General features: G+C 37.7%; 1 protein-coding gene across 2 annotated transcripts in view; it reads right to left on the bottom strand.

Annotated features, from left to right (window-relative positions):
• Window positions 1–1,128: 1,128 nt before the first annotated feature.
• The window catches only part of kiaa0513.S (KIAA0513 S homeolog), a 54,259-nt gene continuing 36,859 nt past the window's right edge, over window positions 1,129–18,528 (bottom strand). The window contains exons 8-13 of one of the 2 annotated variants that reach the window (XM_041561195.1): window positions 16,786–16,861; window positions 16,006–16,083; window positions 13,911–13,940; window positions 5,778–5,858; window positions 5,319–5,413; window positions 1,129–4,441 (exon numbers count right to left, since the gene is read on the bottom strand). In XM_041561195.1, the coding sequence (XP_041417129.1) occupies window positions 4,392–4,441; window positions 5,319–5,413; window positions 5,778–5,858; window positions 13,911–13,940; window positions 16,006–16,083; window positions 16,786–16,861 (410 nt within the window). In that variant the 3' untranslated portion in view covers window positions 1,129–4,391. The remainder of the gene's footprint in view (window positions 4,442–5,318; window positions 5,414–5,777; window positions 5,859–13,910; window positions 13,941–16,005; window positions 16,084–16,785; window positions 16,862–18,528) is intronic. The other variant, XM_018240451.2, reaches the window with a different exon arrangement.

Raw genomic sequence — 18,528 nt, 5'->3', positions numbered from 1 at the left:
GAATGAGTATGTAAAGAAGAATGCAGACACTGCTTTTTTTTTTTTTTTTTGAACAGCCCAATATTCCCTTTTCTTCACTTTCTGTAAAGGAATAAAACAAATTTGATAAAAAAAAAAGCTATTATAAGGATTTTGAACTTTATTTACTTATTTACATACACTGCATAACTAGAAGTTACTGGACCCTACAGCAAATAAATTGTAGGGCCCCCAACATATCCAAAGGTTGACCTGTTTTAACAATATATGTTGAACTTGCTCTTTATTTGGGCCTCATGGAGTCCCATATACCTCCTGGGCCCCACTGCTTCGTCTGTACATGCATTTACACACACACACACACAACACACATTTTACTAAAGTTAGCTTTTTTTTTTTTTTTTTCTTCATTTGCACATACTGTATCTACAAACACATACTGTAAACACATTTTAGAGCTGTATACACGTGCATTCACAAACACACACACGCTTTTTTAATTTTTTTTTAATTCTGCATCATTTTGCTTTTTGTTTTTACCCTAAAAACTGTTGATTTCACAGTATACGTGTATATTTATATAACAAAGCAGCCGGCATGTGCGGACCCCAAATAAAAATAGTGCATGTACATTTTCTTGGCTGCCAATTTGCCTTCTGTCAACAAAGCCACCTAACTGTGTACTGCAAAATGACGCTAAATAAAATTTAAGGAACAACAATTCAACAACTCAAGGATAAAACTGCATTACAATAACAAAATTGCTAAAACTATTAAAAAACTCAGAGCCTTATGAATGCTGGGCATCATGTTCTAGAGGATTTGGGAATTCAGGTGTTCAATACATTAGGGCTCATTTATAAACACTGGGCAAATTTGCACCAAGGAAGTAACCCACATAGGCAATCCGTGATTAGCTTTTTTTCAGCCAGCTCCAGGTAGAGCACTAAAAACAATCCTCTGGTTGCCATGGGCTACTGCCCAGGTGCAAATTTTCCCAGTGTTTATAAATGACCCCCCATTGAGATGCTACAAGGATTAAAAAACAAGAAGAACCGAGCACCTTGTACATGTTTCCACAAAACTAACAGGACTAGACATTTCCAAAATGACATACCTATCCCCATAATAATGGACAGACACATTGTGTTTGGACAAAAAATTATTTTTTTTCACATTGTTGCTTGTGCCAGATTATACATAATACAAAACATGAATCTTAATTCTGCCTCCTTTCATATTATGGATTTTTCTACTTAAGAGGGAATGCAGCAAACACAATATAGGCAAAAACAGAGGCCATTAATGTCCACAAATACTCAGCAGACTCTGTACCAAACTATCACACTGTTTTGGCATATATTTATCACCCATATAAGGTAAACAATAAGGTGCAAAACAGATACACCAAGCGAACAACATTGTTAATTGGCAAATAGTTTATCAGTTAACATTAAAGCTGACACCTGTTCTGGCAGCCACCTATAGATTCAGAATAATATCAGAAAGGCAGCTACAGGTGGTACAGATTTCAACTGTAATTGGACCTATGGGGCTACATGGGCACAAATAATCAAAACTTTATTCTGCAGTATTTTTCTTCTGTAGTTAAAGGCTTCAGTGCTTAATTTCAATTTACATGTAGGAGGGATATTCAGGGCCGGATTTACATAGTGGGCGCCCCTACGCCCACTGCTGTTCGTTGCTCCTGTCCCCTCCCCTTTATTCGTACAAATTTTCATCATCTGGACTGGAGCAATGGGGATTGGCGCATGGGAAATTTAAAAAATGATTGTATATCCAGCGCATCCCCTGTGTTTTTGAACCAATGTGGGTGTGTTTGGGCAGCATGCTGCCCCCCTAAAGTCCTGCCGCCCTAGGCCCGGGCCTAGGTGGCCTTTCCACAAATCCGGGCCTGGGGATATTGGTGGATAGAAAGGGTGGGAAGATTTTGCGAATGCACTGAATTTTACTCCAGATCAAATGAATAATATGCAAACCAAATACAACTAGATTTACTCTAAAGCCAATGAATGATATGCAAAACAGCAGGGTATTAAAGCATGCTCCTTTCAGTGCAAGCAATTCAGCTTGGTACGTTTTATATGTATTTTTATCACCTTATAGTCATTTAAATAGTAATGATGAGAGCAATGCATTTGCCTTTGCATATGCAAGATAACTATCCATTTCTATATATCCATTCTCTATATAACAGCACTTCTAGTGGTAGTAAAAAGGTGCTACTGATTGCTGCCGATGCTATAATATCCAAGGCAGAGCCCTAAGCAATAACAGGATACCTCCCATTGATCCCAGGTAGCACAGTCCCTAACTGCGGCCTTCCAAAAAAGGGTACAGTTTATTAGAATATAGTCAGGGCTTTGGGAAGATTGGGTTGTATATGGGTTTGGCAAGGATAATTTGTGGACTAAATTGTCCCTTTTAGAATGTTTGTAACATGGCTGCCTTGCTTATTAGGTTGTATATAAAACAAAAACAAATGTATAGACAAAAAAATATAAAGACTAAATTGCTCGATAAAGTAAGTAACGGCAATATTATGGGCTTATTTATCAGAAATTCGAATATGTGAGCTTTTTTCTACTTCAAATAAACACAATTTTGATTATTTATGAAAAAAATCAGAATGTAAAAAACTTGTTTGAATACAGTCCTCAAATTTATCTAGTTTATAGTCTTAAAACTCTCGAATACCTAGAATTTTTTACACTCAAGTTTTCGAGTTTTTTGGCTTAATACATACCAGACATTAAAGTGTTTCAAAATATAATTCAAATTTGTGAGTTTTTGTGCAAAAAAAAAATACAAATTGTGGCAAAACTTCAAATTCGAACATTGATATGTTTTACATTTAAGGGGTGATTTGTTTTCTGAACTTCCAATGAACAGTTATGGCAGAAAGATAAACTAGTAAAGTCTGCGAAACAGGGAACATGTTGTTATGTACACACAATATTAATACTGATAACTCAAACAGAACAGGTATGCTGTAAAACCAATTCTTACTGCTTGACTAATTGTATGATGTACAAAATAACAACTGAACAGTTTCAAAAAGTTGCACAATATAATTCAGTAGTAATACTCTTGTTCTACAACAGGAATAAAACATGCCCCCAAAGCATTACATGATACAGAGTGACATTGCTGTGCTATGATTTGGTGCTAACAACACAAGTTGATGAAAGCAGCTACAATCAAACCCCGATTTTAAGTAACGTAATTTTGCTTTTTTTTTTTTTTACAGTCCCTTCATGTTCTTATGCATTTCAATGGGAGCATTTCCTAGATTCCCACTTTAGACATCATAATTTTGCCCTGTTTTCCTTAAATAAATTTAGAAAAAGGTTTTACCTGGACGTGACTTTTCTTTTGCGGTTTTAGGGTATTGGTTTATATAATATTTACAGGAAAAAAACATTTTCATACCCCCATTTACATTTTCACAGATTTTATGTTCATTCTTTTGCAGTCCCCTGGAAAATGTAAAATTGGCATTTGACTGTAACAGGTTGGAATGTAACAAAATAGGTAAAAAGCCAAGGGGGTGAATACTTTTGCAAGGCAGTGGAAGGCTACAATCCTGCCTAGAATGAACAGTATAACACAGCATCCTAACTGAAGAGCAGAGATAATAGGTCAACTTTTTAATACCTACAAAGACAGTATACGCGTCTATATCAAATGTAATTAGCATGTTCGTCATAAGAGGTGCTTTCCATTTGTCCTACAGAAATTGTCACCAGGAAGACTGGACAAAGTGGGAAAAGAAATAATCTACTTGCACTATCCCTTTAATTCCAGGACATATATTGCTGATATAATTGTATGCCCTCCCTGCATATACTCTATCTTGTCATATATTATTTCTAAATATATATTTTATTTCTTTTCTTAAATCAGAGAAAGGGCCATCTTTACATGACACACATATATGTGGATGAGCCCCTTATTGCCTAAAACATCTATGCACAGAAAAATAGAACATGTATTCTCCATTAGCACAATTATCAATACAAATATATATTACATGATCAGCCCTCTTTTAGTAAGAAGCTGCTGCAATACAACACAGGCTGATTTGGCAAGAAAACAAGTTTAAAAAGCTTCTCTGGCTATACAAAAATAAAGAATTGTTTCTCTCACAAACACGGTTTCACATTGTCGTTACCACCCCACTATACAGTGAGTACACAGGCTACCTACAATAAATACTCTGATTTCCATATGTAGACAAGAGACTTTATACACTATTTCTTGCAAAATATATACAGTTGTGTCCACTCTGTTTCCACTGAAATGGCAGGTGCCCTTTGCTTCTTGCAAGTTCACTCTTCCTTTTTAGTGTTTCAATACTGGAATAGGCAGGAAGGTTGCTTGCTACAGGATTACTCCACAGCCATTTGGTCAATATGGTCAGTGAGCTGCTTAAATTTTTCTGCAGAAAGATCACAAGAAACAGTTTTTGTTAGCATTATATTTGGTCATGTGTTTATTGAAAAGAAAAGATCCAATAACATATTTGTGTTTCATTTGTTTAACTAGGTTTTCTTCCTCTACTTTTAGGACTTGTTTGAAAAATCACACAATGTTTTAGGTCACCTTCATATAAAAATATAGAAAATTTTAAAGGGTTCACAGATTTTCAAGCACCACTGCAAATATCCCGTAGCCAAACTAGGCCACTCACACAATGCACAACAATGAAGAAATGATGGTAAAACATTGTGAAAAGTGTAGAGTGGGCAACATGTATAGACCAAAATGCAGAGTGTATAACTATTTTACAGAATGCAGATAACAGGATTCCACTAAAGAAGTAACAGCTGTATGTAGGCAGGTGCATCTGGAATGGCAAGAATTAAATCTGAACATGCCACAAAAATATACTTCCATCAGTCTGAGTTGCATTGGTTCTAAAGGTGAAACACAGTATCCAATTTAATATACATCAGATCATAGGATTTGGGGCCAGTTACTGGGACTCAAATCAGTAACCTATTGATCCTACACAATGAGAATAAGCCCAACTAGTATCAATAAAATAGGTCTACTAACTAACAAATTAAACCAATACTAAGTTACAATACTAGAATAATTAGAATCCACTATCATTCATTAAACAAATCATCAAATCCCCTTATTATTCAAAATTCATGAAGTGGTAGAAACTTTATTGGTACAGTTAAAAAAAAAGAGATCCTATTTTAGTATTTATTTTTAACTTGTCAAGTGTAACCAGGCTGGCCATACCCACAGTATTGTGGAATACTGTTAATAAAGTGGTACATCAGATAACAAGACAACACTCTTACCTTCATCCAGGTTTCCAATCACTGCTTGCTTCTTCAGAAAGTCATAACATAATTTCTTGCTTAACCCAAATGCCAACATGTTGTGTGTGAATGTGCTGAGAATGCAGAAAAGAATTAAATGAGGATTTTAAAGGTTAAAACTTCCAAAAACAATCATTATTATATAAATATATAAAACACTATTGGCTAACAGTAAAAAAAACAAGGCAGCTTTCTACCCGAAAAAAAAGTTTGATGGGGGGGGAACGATTACGTGCCACCCCTCCCTCTCCCGCCCTATTAGAACTGTTTCACAGAAGCTGGTAGGATTGTGTTGATTGCAAATATCTGTTGCAATCCTGTCAGTTTCTAAAAGGAAAATTCAAATAAGGTATACAAGATGGGGTTCACAGGGGATGAATGCCCGGCAAACATTGTCTTGCAGTTTTCTCCCCAGGGCCTAACAGCCAGCGACCTTACCCCAATTGTCCAAACGCAATGTTCTCATTGAACTGAAGACTGTCATCCCGCTCTTCTTGGGTCATATGAGACCACTTATCTCTGTTGGATATAAAAATATAAATCGGAGGAATCACATAGAAATGTTCCCTAAATAGAGTCCATGTATTCTTACTACATATGCTAAACATCTTAGCACACATACTGTATCAAGAGTTTGTTGAATTTATTTTTCAACTTCAACTTTAAGGGGGTTATTTATTAAAGTCTGTTTTTTTCTGTCGGACTTTTAAAGGTGGGAAAAACACAATTTTTTCAGAATAAAAAAGTACTTCAACTCAGACCTGCCAAGTTCATGTAGAAATCAATGTTGATATCTTGATCTGCACCGAGTTTCGTTCAATAATCCGAAGATTGTGTGGTATTCAGGCATCAAATCCTAAAAAGTCTCTGGTTTTGGCCGTCAAATCTGAGAAAGCTATGGTTTTCAGCAATAAATCCCCAAAATTTGTTATGATTCAGATTTTTTCTATGATTTTATAGATTTAAAAAAAAAAAAAAATTGATAAATAGGGGGGAAAAGTCTGTGCAAATTTGGTCGCAGTAGTTTTCATAAAATAGTGAGAACTTTTCAGATTTTAATAAATAACCCCTTAAGTTTCATCATCTTAATGAACAATTTAATGTTTTCCACTCCCATATGAGGAATACATTTGAATAAATGGAATACAAACATGACTTACTGCAACATTAATGCTAATAAAGCTCTAGTATTCTCTGTAATAATCTTAGATATATATGATTATAATAGTATTATGAGAGAGTTGTAATATCAGTCATATATTAAGGATAGCTAATTGCTTAACTTCTTTCCTCACCAAACAAAAACGATGTCCCATAAAAGAATTAAAAACCATTTGCATGTACACCCATTCTCTGCTTCCTGGGGCAGCACACTATAAGCGTTATTTTCCAACCTACAGTAGGTACTAACAGTGCAGATGTCAGTAGCAAAAATTTGTTTTTAAGTCTTCAACTAGTTAGAAAATAAAAGCAAATATAAACTGGGGTAATTCTGCATCTGCCCTAACACAGAGCTTTTTTTGTCCCTGGGAAAGAGGATAAGGCAGCCCACACCTATGGATTTTGGAATGTAACAGAAAGGAGGAAGCCTAAAGCTGGCCATAGAGGTTGAGATTTTTAAAAGATCCGATCCTCATCGTGAGACCACGAATATCTCGGAACGATCGTACGATCGCACGAATTGTCCATCAACTAAAAAGACCAATTTGCCAGGAAAACAAAGGGGAGCTGCCTGCTTAGCTCTGCAAACATAGATAGATTGCACTGGGACCGACAAAGATTTTTTAACCTGGCCAATCAATTTCCTGACAGATGTTGGCCGAAAAATCGTAAGATTTTCCGATCGTTCGAATCCCACTAACCGAACGATAATTTCGAAGGACTGGTCGGGCTTCGCTAAAATCCGTCGTTCGGCAAGAGAAATCTTTGCGTCTATGAGGAGCTTTAGATAAATGGGAACTCTGTAAGTGGCACAGGTACACCAGTTGTAAGCATTAGTATAAGCAAAATAAGGAGCATTTATCAGGACTTAGTGCGGTCAGTGTGTAAAAGACGTGTATACAGTGTTGTCTGGGTTAGGAAGTGGTCAAGTGTCCTAAATTTTCAATTGTGAACATTATTAGGTCTGGTAAAATTTCATTTTAGAAACACATAAATAATACACTACCAAAAGCTTCCCAGTCTTTTTAATTACAGTAAAAATGAGGGCATGGTGTAACTTGTTGTTTAAGCAAATTAGAAGACACTGTGGATACAGCACCTTGGTGACATCTAATTACCATATCTATTAATACTTTTAGGGGCAAATTCATCAAGGGTCGAATATCGAGGGTTAATTAACCCTCGATATTCGACTGGGGAATGAAAATCCTTCGACTTCGAATATCGAAGTCGAAGGATTTTGCGCTAATACTTTGATCGAACGATCGAAGGAATAATCGTTCGATCGAACGATTAAATCCTTCGAATCGAACGTTTCGAAGGATTTTAATCCAACGATCGAAGGATTATCCTTCGACCAAAAAAAGTTAGCCAAGCCTATGGGGACCTTCCCCATAGGCTAACATTGAGTTCGGTAGCTTTTAGGTGGCGAACTAGGGGGTCGAAGTTTTTTCTTAAAGAGACAGTACTTCGATTATCGAATGGTCGAATATTGGAACGATTTTGAATTCGAATCATTCGATCGAAGATCGTAGTCAAAGTAGACAATTCGATGGTCGAAGTAGCCAAAAAAAACATTCGAAAATCAAACTATTTTTCCTCTACTTTCCTCTATTCCTTCACTCGAGCTTGGTGAATGGGCCCTCTAATGTACAAGAAAATGCATTATCTCATATTTTATGTCCTCCTAGTGCTGACATATGAAGCTGAGACAAACTCATTGCAGAAAAAGAGTATATTTAGTCAGGTGAAATACAGAACATCTTTAAAGGTGCAGTATACATGTGCCCTATTCACTCAGCTTGTGTTGAACAAGGGTTTATACTGCCCCTCCAAAAGGATGTATATATTAATATGTTTCGGTTATACATATTATGCAACAATACAATTTGTTTTTTTCACACACAACTGTTTTGAAAGTACCCGCACTCTAACTGCAGCAATCGATAGTGGGTGCTTTGGTCAATCGTAATGTACAATCTTCAAAATAGACCATCATTGTGTATCCAACTCGTGTATCCACCGTTTCAGGTCTCACTGGGGCCTTTTTTGATTGATCCCAATGAGGGCCGAACCACTGGATACACGAGTGCTGGTCCATTTTGAAGATTATATATATATATATATATATATATATATATATATATATATATATATATATATATATATATATATATATATATATATATATATATACACATGGATGAGCTGCATTTTTTGTTTTTGTATATTCTATAAAGGAAAGTGGCTTTCCCTTTAATGCTTGCTCTCCCAACCCCCGCCCCTCTAAACACAGTCCTACAGATTACTTAAAAGCCCATAATGCTGAATGTTTCTTTGGAAGAGGTCATGCCAAATAAAGAGAGAAGCAGGTATGGTCTTTCTCCTCCCAAAGAAAATACCCTTTGTCACTTAGGTAGGACTGATGCATGGACACTGCCTTGGCGGGGCGCATCAGCTTATGCATACTTTGTACAAACCATGTAACCAAAAGTGTCTCTTTTTGCCAAATTCAGATAAGTTCTCTTTAATCCAATTGTTCCTTAAAGTTGTATAATGATAGTGCTGGGTTAATTAGACTGATTTTAATTGCAACACATGGATGAGCTGCATTTTTTGTTTTTGTATATATATATATATATATATATACAAAAACAAAAAATGCAGCTCATCCATGTGTTGCAATTAAAATCAGTCTAATTAACCCAGCACTATCATTATACAACTTTAAGGAACAATTGGAACTTATATATATATATATATATATATATACACTCAGATAGCCATGGTGATGCCTAGGTGCTGGAACAAAAATTCATATCTATAAAGCAAAAAAACTTCCGCACACATAGGTCTTGATAAGTGAAAAAAAGCTGGTAGATTTATTTCAACGTTTCGGCTTACAAACTCAAGCCGTCATCAGGAAGGCCTGGGGATTGCTTAAAGGAGAATTCAACCCTAAACTTAAAAAAACCCTACCCTACATAGACCCCCCTCCCTCCTCCCCCCAGCCTAAGTGTTACCCCGGGCAAATGCCTCTGACGTTTTACTTACTCCTCAGTGCAGATTCAGGCATCGGAGTTCACAGGCGCCATCTTCTTCTCTTCGGAATGAGACCAGCATGTCGGCGCGTGTGCAGTTGGAGCAATTTTCTGTTTCGTGACAACTGCACATACGGCGAAATTCACGAAAATTGCCAAACTGCTGGTCTCATTACGAAGATTACAGAAGCGGCTGAAGATGGCGTCCGTGAACTCTGATGCCTGAATCTGCACTGAGGGTTGAATTTTCCTTTAAGGCAATCTAAAGACTAACGGTTGATCCCCTGGTTCTATAGAGTCACATACTAACATGATTGGGCTTGAGGTTTTTCAGCCTCTGAAATGTACTGTATTACGCCTTTCAAGAGATAAAAGAATGGACACAGATTCCACCAGCTCTATAGTTTGCCAACAGTAATTAACAAGCTGCAGCAGATAAAGAGCAGTGATTAGAAATGTGAATCTTAGCCTTTTGATATGGGCGTCCCATTGTCGTTACCCAATTGCAGCTGCAGAATAGGGACGTATCACACTCAGAATAGCATGTCAGCAGTAATACAATTTAGGTAGGTGGGAAGATGACTGTTTTGAAAGTAGTAGTTAGAACTTCACAGAGATGGGTTAAGAAAAACAATATTCATTACAGTGGAAAAAAATGTAACACTTTCACAGCCCTTATACATGTGTCATAAATTAGGGATACGTGTATAACACACACAGTATGTACTCTGTCACACACTGGAGATTAGACTCCCAACAATAAATCTCCTACTGTGTTGCCTCACTAGTAAACTTTGGGGGACTTCGGAAAACAAAGTTCTCCGAGTGCCATCCCGCCAGCGATTTAGATTATAGCCGGCGGGAAGGTTTTCGGGGAGATTAATATCCTGAAAATGCTTTCCCACTTGTATTAGTGTAAATCGCTGGTGGTGACATAGCCTGAAGTTTCTTTGCAAAATGTTGTATGTTTTCCCACCAGTGATTTACATTAATGCCAGCAGGGAAGCATTTTCATGAGATAAATACCCCACAGTAGAGGTCATTTATCATGGGTGGCTAAGCCCACATGTGCCATCACCCTTAGTAAGCACAGTATTTATATATAGGCACTCGTGGGTCCATGCCGAGATGGCAGCCCATAAATGTATATAAAAATTAGTTAATAAAATTCCTTAGCACCACTGAATTGGATACTTGCAAAATGTATCGCACATGTAAGCCAAAGGGGGTAGCAGTGGACCAAAGTATAGCACTTATTTTAGTAGTGTAAACAAGATAGGAAATAATATTCAGGGGGGATTTAGTGCAAGTTGGTATCTGTTGACAACACAAACAGCTGCTTTTATCATGGATGCAATGAGTGTGAATTTCATTCAATTCATTAATGTACTTGTTTACTTACAGATGGCTCCCAAGGCGCTTAATGTCCTTCTTTTGAGAAATGGTGAGCAATGACTTCTATTGACTCTGGGGAACCTGGAGCTACCCCCAATGTCGACCTGGTGATAGCTTTAGATTTCCCACGTCAGCTTGCATTAATAAACACACCAGACTTGTGCCAGTAAATCAGATGCAAACACCGTTTTGATTATGTGCTCCAGAAGTGTGACAAAACCCTCACTACACTTGCAGTAGAATTTTAACAAGTGTTTTTCTGGCACAATTGTGGCGGACGCAACTGAGTGTGCTGCAATGGATGCAAATGATTAATTATGGGCTAAAATCATTGGCAGTCTGTCTATAACTGCATTTTCAAACTGAAATGGTATTTGTAAATGAGTTCAAATGGCCATCTGCTATCACCTGTGGCTTGACATTAAGACAGAGAAGTAATAAAAAAAATCATATGTGGACAAAGTGAATGGCATTTAATAGGAATATCATAGCTGGTAGCACTGAGCAATTTGCAAATCATTTTCATGTAAAACAAACCTTTCTGCTTTCTGGGAATAGCACTGCATATTTTTTTATGTCCCAAGCAAATACAGAAAATGGGGGCCACAGGTAAGAATTGGAAGTTAAGTGTGGGCAAAAACAAGGGCTGAAATGGTTAAACCTTGTTTTCTTGAGTGTACTGCTTCTCATCCTTTAAGCTAAGACAACATGTAGTAATTGTTCTTAGAGGGAGGTTCTGGCTGCTCCGAACTATTATACTATAAGACAGACTACCTTGATTCTCTCCTTACACTTAATTGTGATTGGAGAACATATAAGAAATATTAAGAAAGGTTTAAGAACACATAGTGTCTCGGAACATTTGCTAAAGTACCATAATAGTGACCCCAGTGTACTGAAGCTGACTAGTATCTCACAGAAATGTATTACCTGGAGAAGAGGTGATAATGTACAGATAATATATGGATTATAACACTAAAGACATTAGCGCCCTCTGGCCTAAATATAGAGCTAGATATTAATTGCTTCCTATAAGTATGTGCAGGATTTCCACATAAACCAATTCACATATATATTTATATAGTCATCTATTTAATTATTTTATTTATTTATATATTCACATATGTATCTATGTTTTATGAAGAATGTTTTAATTTATATATTTTGTAAATTACCTCTAATAATTTAAATGACTGAATTAGCCAATGAGGTGGCATATTTTAATGAGAAGGGGTATAACAGGACAGAACGGATTAGTTTATTATTAACCTCTGATCAAGTGAGCAACTCACGAAACACGTTAGGTTGAATGAAGTTGAACATTCCTATTTTAAGTGTAAGTCTGGATATGAATAACTCTTTATTCCTTTTTTGGGACTTGGAATCCCTTTATTGGTATTGCGTATCCAGTTGTAATTGCACATGGTGCAAGATCTTTTGCTGCTTTTACCTTGATTCTCTGGCTAAAGCAGCATGAAAGCCAAAGATGAGCCAAGCCCCAGTGAATAGCAACCTCAGGGTGCTTGAACACGTACAATGAGGTGGTGTCTCACAGTGCATCAGAAAGGCACACAGCACTGAGTATTACCTGTAAAGCTGGCAATACACATCCTATATAATAAAGTTGAAGTGTCTCTGCGTCCAGTCCCTGTGTCCGTGGGATTGCGCTACTGCGCATGTGCCCCACGGACTGTCTCTGGCGAATTCCTATATAATAAAGTTGAAGTGTCTCTGCGTCCAGTCCCTGTGTCCGTGGGATTGCGCTACTGCGCATGTGCCCCACGGACTGTCTCTGGCGAATTCCTATATAATAAAGTTGAAGTGTCTCTGCGTCCAGTCCCTGTGTCCGTGGGATTGCGCTACTGCGCATGTGCCCCACGGACTGTCTCTGGCGAATTTTTTTTTAGACTAGAACAATTCTGTTTTTATAAATGTTTGACTACATATGTTCTAGCGCCCGTTAATTTAATGGTCTTAATGTCTAGTACCTATATAATCTTACACAATTATTTTTGTTTTGTTGATCTCTATGATTATTTCATACATGATGTACCATATCTGGGCTGTCCAACTGGAGGCCTGCGACCCCCGTGTATGGCTCCCGACATGCCTGCTGTATCTGTCTACCATGTGTAAACTTGTAATGTATCACTACAGAGATTAACTGGCCCCTGCATTGTTTATTCCTCAAATCCCCCCTGTTCACACTTGTAATGCCTCTATTGTTCACACCTGTGACACGTCTATTGTTCACACCTATGAAACTGCCCACATAGTTTACCTGTTCACACTTATACAAACTGCTGGAGGTGCACCAGCACTGTGTCACTGAATGTAGTACATCTTAGAGTGATAGGTTTCCCCATCTCCTGCTCTGTTCTGCCTTCCCTATGCTCCCTGTGTGTGACATACTCTGCCTGCCCTATGCTCCCTGTGTGTGACATACTCTGCCTGCCTTATGCCCCCTGTGTGAGCCATACTCTGCCTGCCCTATGCTTCTTGTGTGTGATATACTCTGCCTGCCCTCACGCTCCTGGTTCTCTGCCTCCTGTTCCACTCGTCTCCCTCAGCTGCCCTCACTTCCTGGTTGCCTCTTTTAACTGTGCCTAGCTCATGTAAAAAAGGGGAGTATATAAGATAGCTCCTATATCTCCTACCTAGTGAAGGAGCCCTAGACTTAAAGTGCATGATTTTTACTTTAACTGTTCCCTTTTTATATCTACATTATTATTGGGAGGAAGAGGAGAAACAAAATTTGTCAGTTTTCAATAGTAAAGCAAGACTATTAAATAATACAATAATGGGCTAGTTTAATGCACTTTGACCCCCCCCCCCCCAGGCCCCCAAGGCATTTATAGTACATAAGATGACAGTTTAAAATGAACAAGTAGATATTCTCTTGGCTGTCCGTAAAATTAGCAAAGCACTTAACTATATTGAAGGATACACAGCTAAGTAACATATGCCAACCAACCTCTCCTCCTCTTCCTCCCCAGCATTCTCTCTGGAGTGGCAGCAGAAAAAAGGTTAGCAAAAGGACAGAGATAAGAGGTCATTCCAGAAGCAAGGATTAAATAGTAAAGGAAGAATGAAATCACTGACACGTGAAAAAGCACAACCATGCATCAAGATGACAAATTTCCTGTTCCAAATATGGCCATAATCCATGTATTACTAGCTCCTCAGAACCAGAGTTTGCTTTCTAGGTTTTCAGCTGCAGCAGTGTCCCTTAGAGCTATGATTATTATGAAAGATCTGCCTAGAATATATTGAAACCCCAGTAAGAATCTCGTATGTTGACATTGCCACATGGTATGAGCAAGCAAATGTTATAAAACACCTCGCACGTGCAGCTGAAAAATACATTTTCTGGAAAGGGCTGCAAGAGGCTAATTAAAAGGGAAATGTCAATATGTTTATGAAGCTTTTTTTTTATAGTGGTGATTAAAGCCTCATCATCCATTTTCTGCAGAAGGTTGTCTATAGTAATGAGATGAATTGAAAAATGACATATTGAAAGCCAAAAAGCTGAAATAGAAAGTAAAACATTGGAAGCCAAAATTCTCTACATGGTATTGCTCACATTTTCTTTTAGGAGTATAAGCTATACAGAGGAAAACTCAAAGGAGGCACTTTATTATAATTACCACACTGTTTCATATGGCCATACAGTTACTTCCTGTTGCTCAAATCCAATTTAATTCGTTTTTCATTAAGATGTGTGTGATGTTATACTGTTGACTTCAGTGAACTCAATGATTGCAGGGCAAAAACAAACAGTACCCAGGGTTACAAGCACCTTCAGGCCAGGTACTGATTCCTATTATAATGCTTTAAAACCAACACATATCATGTTAAAGAACTCACATCAGTCCATGTGCCAGTGGAACTTACTTATGTGGCAACATGGTAAGGCAATGGTTAGTTGAAGTACTAAGTTTGATTTCAGATACGGGTACTATCTGAAAGGTGTTTGTTATGTTTTTCCAGTACTTCTGGGGTTTTCTTCTGAGTACTCTGGTTTCCTCCCACATCCAAAAACATACAGGCAGGGTAAGTGGTCCCTGGTAAACTTGTCCATCACTTGAATGTAGAATGTAAATTCCACTGGTACAGGAATTGATGTGAATCATGTATAATCTCTATAAAACACTTCAAAATATGTTGGCACTATTGAAATAAAAAAAATAATCTACCATTGGAATACCAATACATAACCTGGGGAAATTATATCTGAAGCAAGTAAAGTTTTTAGAGTATGGAAAGAAACAAGAGCATCAAAATAAAGCAACACAAATACTCACAGATATCTACATGGGCTAAATTGAGCCAAAAGCCCCATCAAATTGAGTGCTATCCACTGTATTATATCTGGATTTTCATGCACACAGCCTATATACTCCCTTGAAATGCTACAAATGTATATTTATTAATTAACCAGGGCAAATGTTTGGGTATAAGTGGTCCATATATGGCTTTTATCCCTTGGAAAAAGTTCCTTAAAGAAACAGTAACACCATAAAATGAAAGCATTTTAATGGAATGACAATACAATGTGTTGCCTTGCACTGGTAAAATCAAGTGTTTACTATAGTTTATATAAACAAGGTGCTGTGTAGCCATGGGGTCAGCTATTCAAGCACTGGATACACAGTAGATAATTGCTAAATTCTAAATAATCCCATAGTATATTACAGAGCTTATCTGTTATCTGCTGTGTATCCTGTGCCTTTTCTCCTTTTTCAGCTTTGAATGGCTGCACAGCAGCTTATTTATATAAACTAATAAAATAATAGAGTTGTACCCAAGGTCGGCCCAGACTCCCTGTCACCGCTGCCGTGAATGTCCTCCTCCTGGCCATGCCGCGAAAGCACGTGGCCGGGGGGGGGGGCAGTTATGCGTTCGAGGCCCCTAGTCTGACCCTGGTTGTACCAGTGCAGCACAAAAGTACATTATATTTTCATTACTTCGAAACACTTTAATTCTTTGGTATGGGTTAGTCTTTTAACTCTAATAAAAGCATGTTTAAACCAGAGACTAATGAATTATTACAATAAAGTTTCATTTACCTAGTAGTGGGAGATCTCTTCCTTCTCTCACAGTGCACAGCGTCAAAAAATGCTGCATTCCAGAAACGTAGGGTGTGCCTGAAATAGTAACAAACTAATTAAATGCATAAAATTATATTATGCTGGCCAAGTTATACTACGGGTCATTTACAACCGCAAGTGCATTTTGCAAAAGTGCAATTTTGGATACTATTTCAATGAAAGTATCAGGAGTCTCATTAGCACTGTATTTTGGGATTCTTGAAAATTCGTCGCTCATAGCGCAAGAAACAGCATCTTTTGGCTTTGCCCTTTATGCTTTTAACCATTGTCCATTAAAAGCAGGGGCTCAACTTTTCAGTATTTCAAATCAATTTTGTGATGTCAGACCTTCCTACTGTAAAAATAAATAGTTGTTTCTGATTGTAACCATGCAAACTGAAGTTTTAGTTGACAATGTGCAGCTTATCATAAAACAGGCAGTTGGTGATTCACATTTTTCACAACTGTAAGGGATCTGCTGCTATTTTGAGATTGCTACTTTATGAAGAAGGGTCCCAAAGCAAAATGCCACTTGTGAGGGCTTTAAATGGGAAATATATAATTTTCAAGTTTATGGTGTGACCGAGTCTGAGCCAAAATGTAACCAAAGTAGATATTGTCTTCTGTATTAAATATATAATATGTCATAGATATCCAGCTTATCTGCAGTTTGCTTTGTGCAACTTTTAAGTAGAGCTGTCTCACTAGACAGTTTGATGCAGGTTGTTCTTTTTCTTGTTTACATGCTTAGCCACTTACCAGATAGGCTGCTGCTTCAGGTGTGTGTAAAGGTATATATTCTCTCCTTTCTTTTCTTCTGGACTTTGAAGGGAGACTAGCACAAATAAAAAAATACAAAACTTTTTCACAACTCAACTCCTTTACTGCAAAGGCAAAATATGAGCAAGTGTTAACACTCATTAGTTCCGTTAAACGCATGCACACAATTGTGACCCAAATTAGCTGTATTTTGTTATTTTGCCCATGACTCTCAGGTTGTATTTATACCATGCTCTGCTAGCAGTCAAGCTCCTCTGTTTATGAGTTATTTTCAGTCACAAACAAACTGTCAGTTGTTAGAGGTATCACTATCACGGTTTCATGTTAATTAAGTAAAAGATCTTACTAGCCAAAGTGAAAATCTGTTGATCTGATTCTAGACTATTTCTTGCAACATATATCCTATTTTGTATGAGAGATATTATATAGTTGAGAACCATGAATAGCCATTTGACCCATGTTTTTCTTCCTGTGTCAGAACTAAGCTTTACAAACAATTAGCAGTTCACAATAGGGATAGCTAAAAACTTTCAATCCTCTTCCTTCTGCCGATCTCTGTACAGTCTCTCCGCTTTATCAAAAGCATATTATCCAATGATTATCAGCACCCTAAGGTTGGTGGAATACAACAATAAAAAAGGGAAATAATAAAAAAAAATATTTAGTGTAGTATTTATGTTTAACCTTAATCACCACTTGCGCTATTTAAAGTGAAGTGTGTCACCAGACTTTTGAGTTTAGTTGACCTTTAAACCAGGGCCAGGTCAAGCCAATAGGGCGCCCTAGGCAACCCAGTCAGCTAACCCCGCCACCCCCCATGCACGCAAAAGCGCTTGTGTGCCATAACAGAGGGGACAGCGACGAAGGGGAAGATTAAGGGCAAGGGAGGGAGGGAGGTAGGGTGAGCGACAGAGGGGAGGTAGTAAGAGGAGGTAGGGAGTAAGAGGAGGTAGGGACGCAAGAGCTGCAGAGGGGAGCGAATTCAGACTAGGGATAGGCAGAAGAATCTTGAACAGGCAACGGCCCAGCGCCCCCACATTGTTGCACCCTAGGCAGGTGCCTCTTCTGCCTACCCCTAGTTCAGGAACTTATGATTAAGTGTCCCTGTGTGACACAAAACACGTCAGGCGTTATTTTTTTTCAGATGTGATGTAAAATAAAGTATCATATTTTATATATAATTTCTGGCTCTTGGAATCTACTTTCGTTGGATGTTCCGGATTGGTGCCTGCCTAATGCGGTATGTTGCGAAGTACTCCCCTATGCTGAAGGTCTGGGGCATGTGCACCCGGACCCAACTGGGAAAGTGGTATGCTTATCCTAATGAACCATTAAGATTTATGCTTCTCGTGAAACTTTGGCTTTTTTGTATATACCCCTAGTTCAGGCCCTGCTTTAAACACACAGACCATGAACATTGGTGTATAAGGATTAGTTTTGTCTCCACAACGTCCTTTTTCACCGATTTTGGCAGGAGTGCCTACTAACAGACTAGTGCTTTCTCCCATTACCTTTAGAGATTAGTCTTGCTTGTTGTAAAAATCAGTATTCTTTGTAGTACACTTAATACATTGTTTTATTTGTTGCATTGGATCTAAAATCTCTCATTTTAACAGCATACAGTTAGGTCCATAAATATTTGGATGGACAACTTTTTTTCGTAATTTTGGTTCTGTACATTACCACAATATATTTTAAATGAAACAACTCAGATGCAGTTGA

Source organism: Xenopus laevis, chromosome 4S (assembly GCF_017654675.1).
Source record: "Xenopus laevis strain J_2021 chromosome 4S, Xenopus_laevis_v10.1, whole genome shotgun sequence".
Classification (NCBI taxonomy): domain Eukaryota; kingdom Metazoa; phylum Chordata; class Amphibia; order Anura; family Pipidae; genus Xenopus; species Xenopus laevis.
This window is presented reverse-complemented; position numbering and strand designations above follow the sequence as displayed.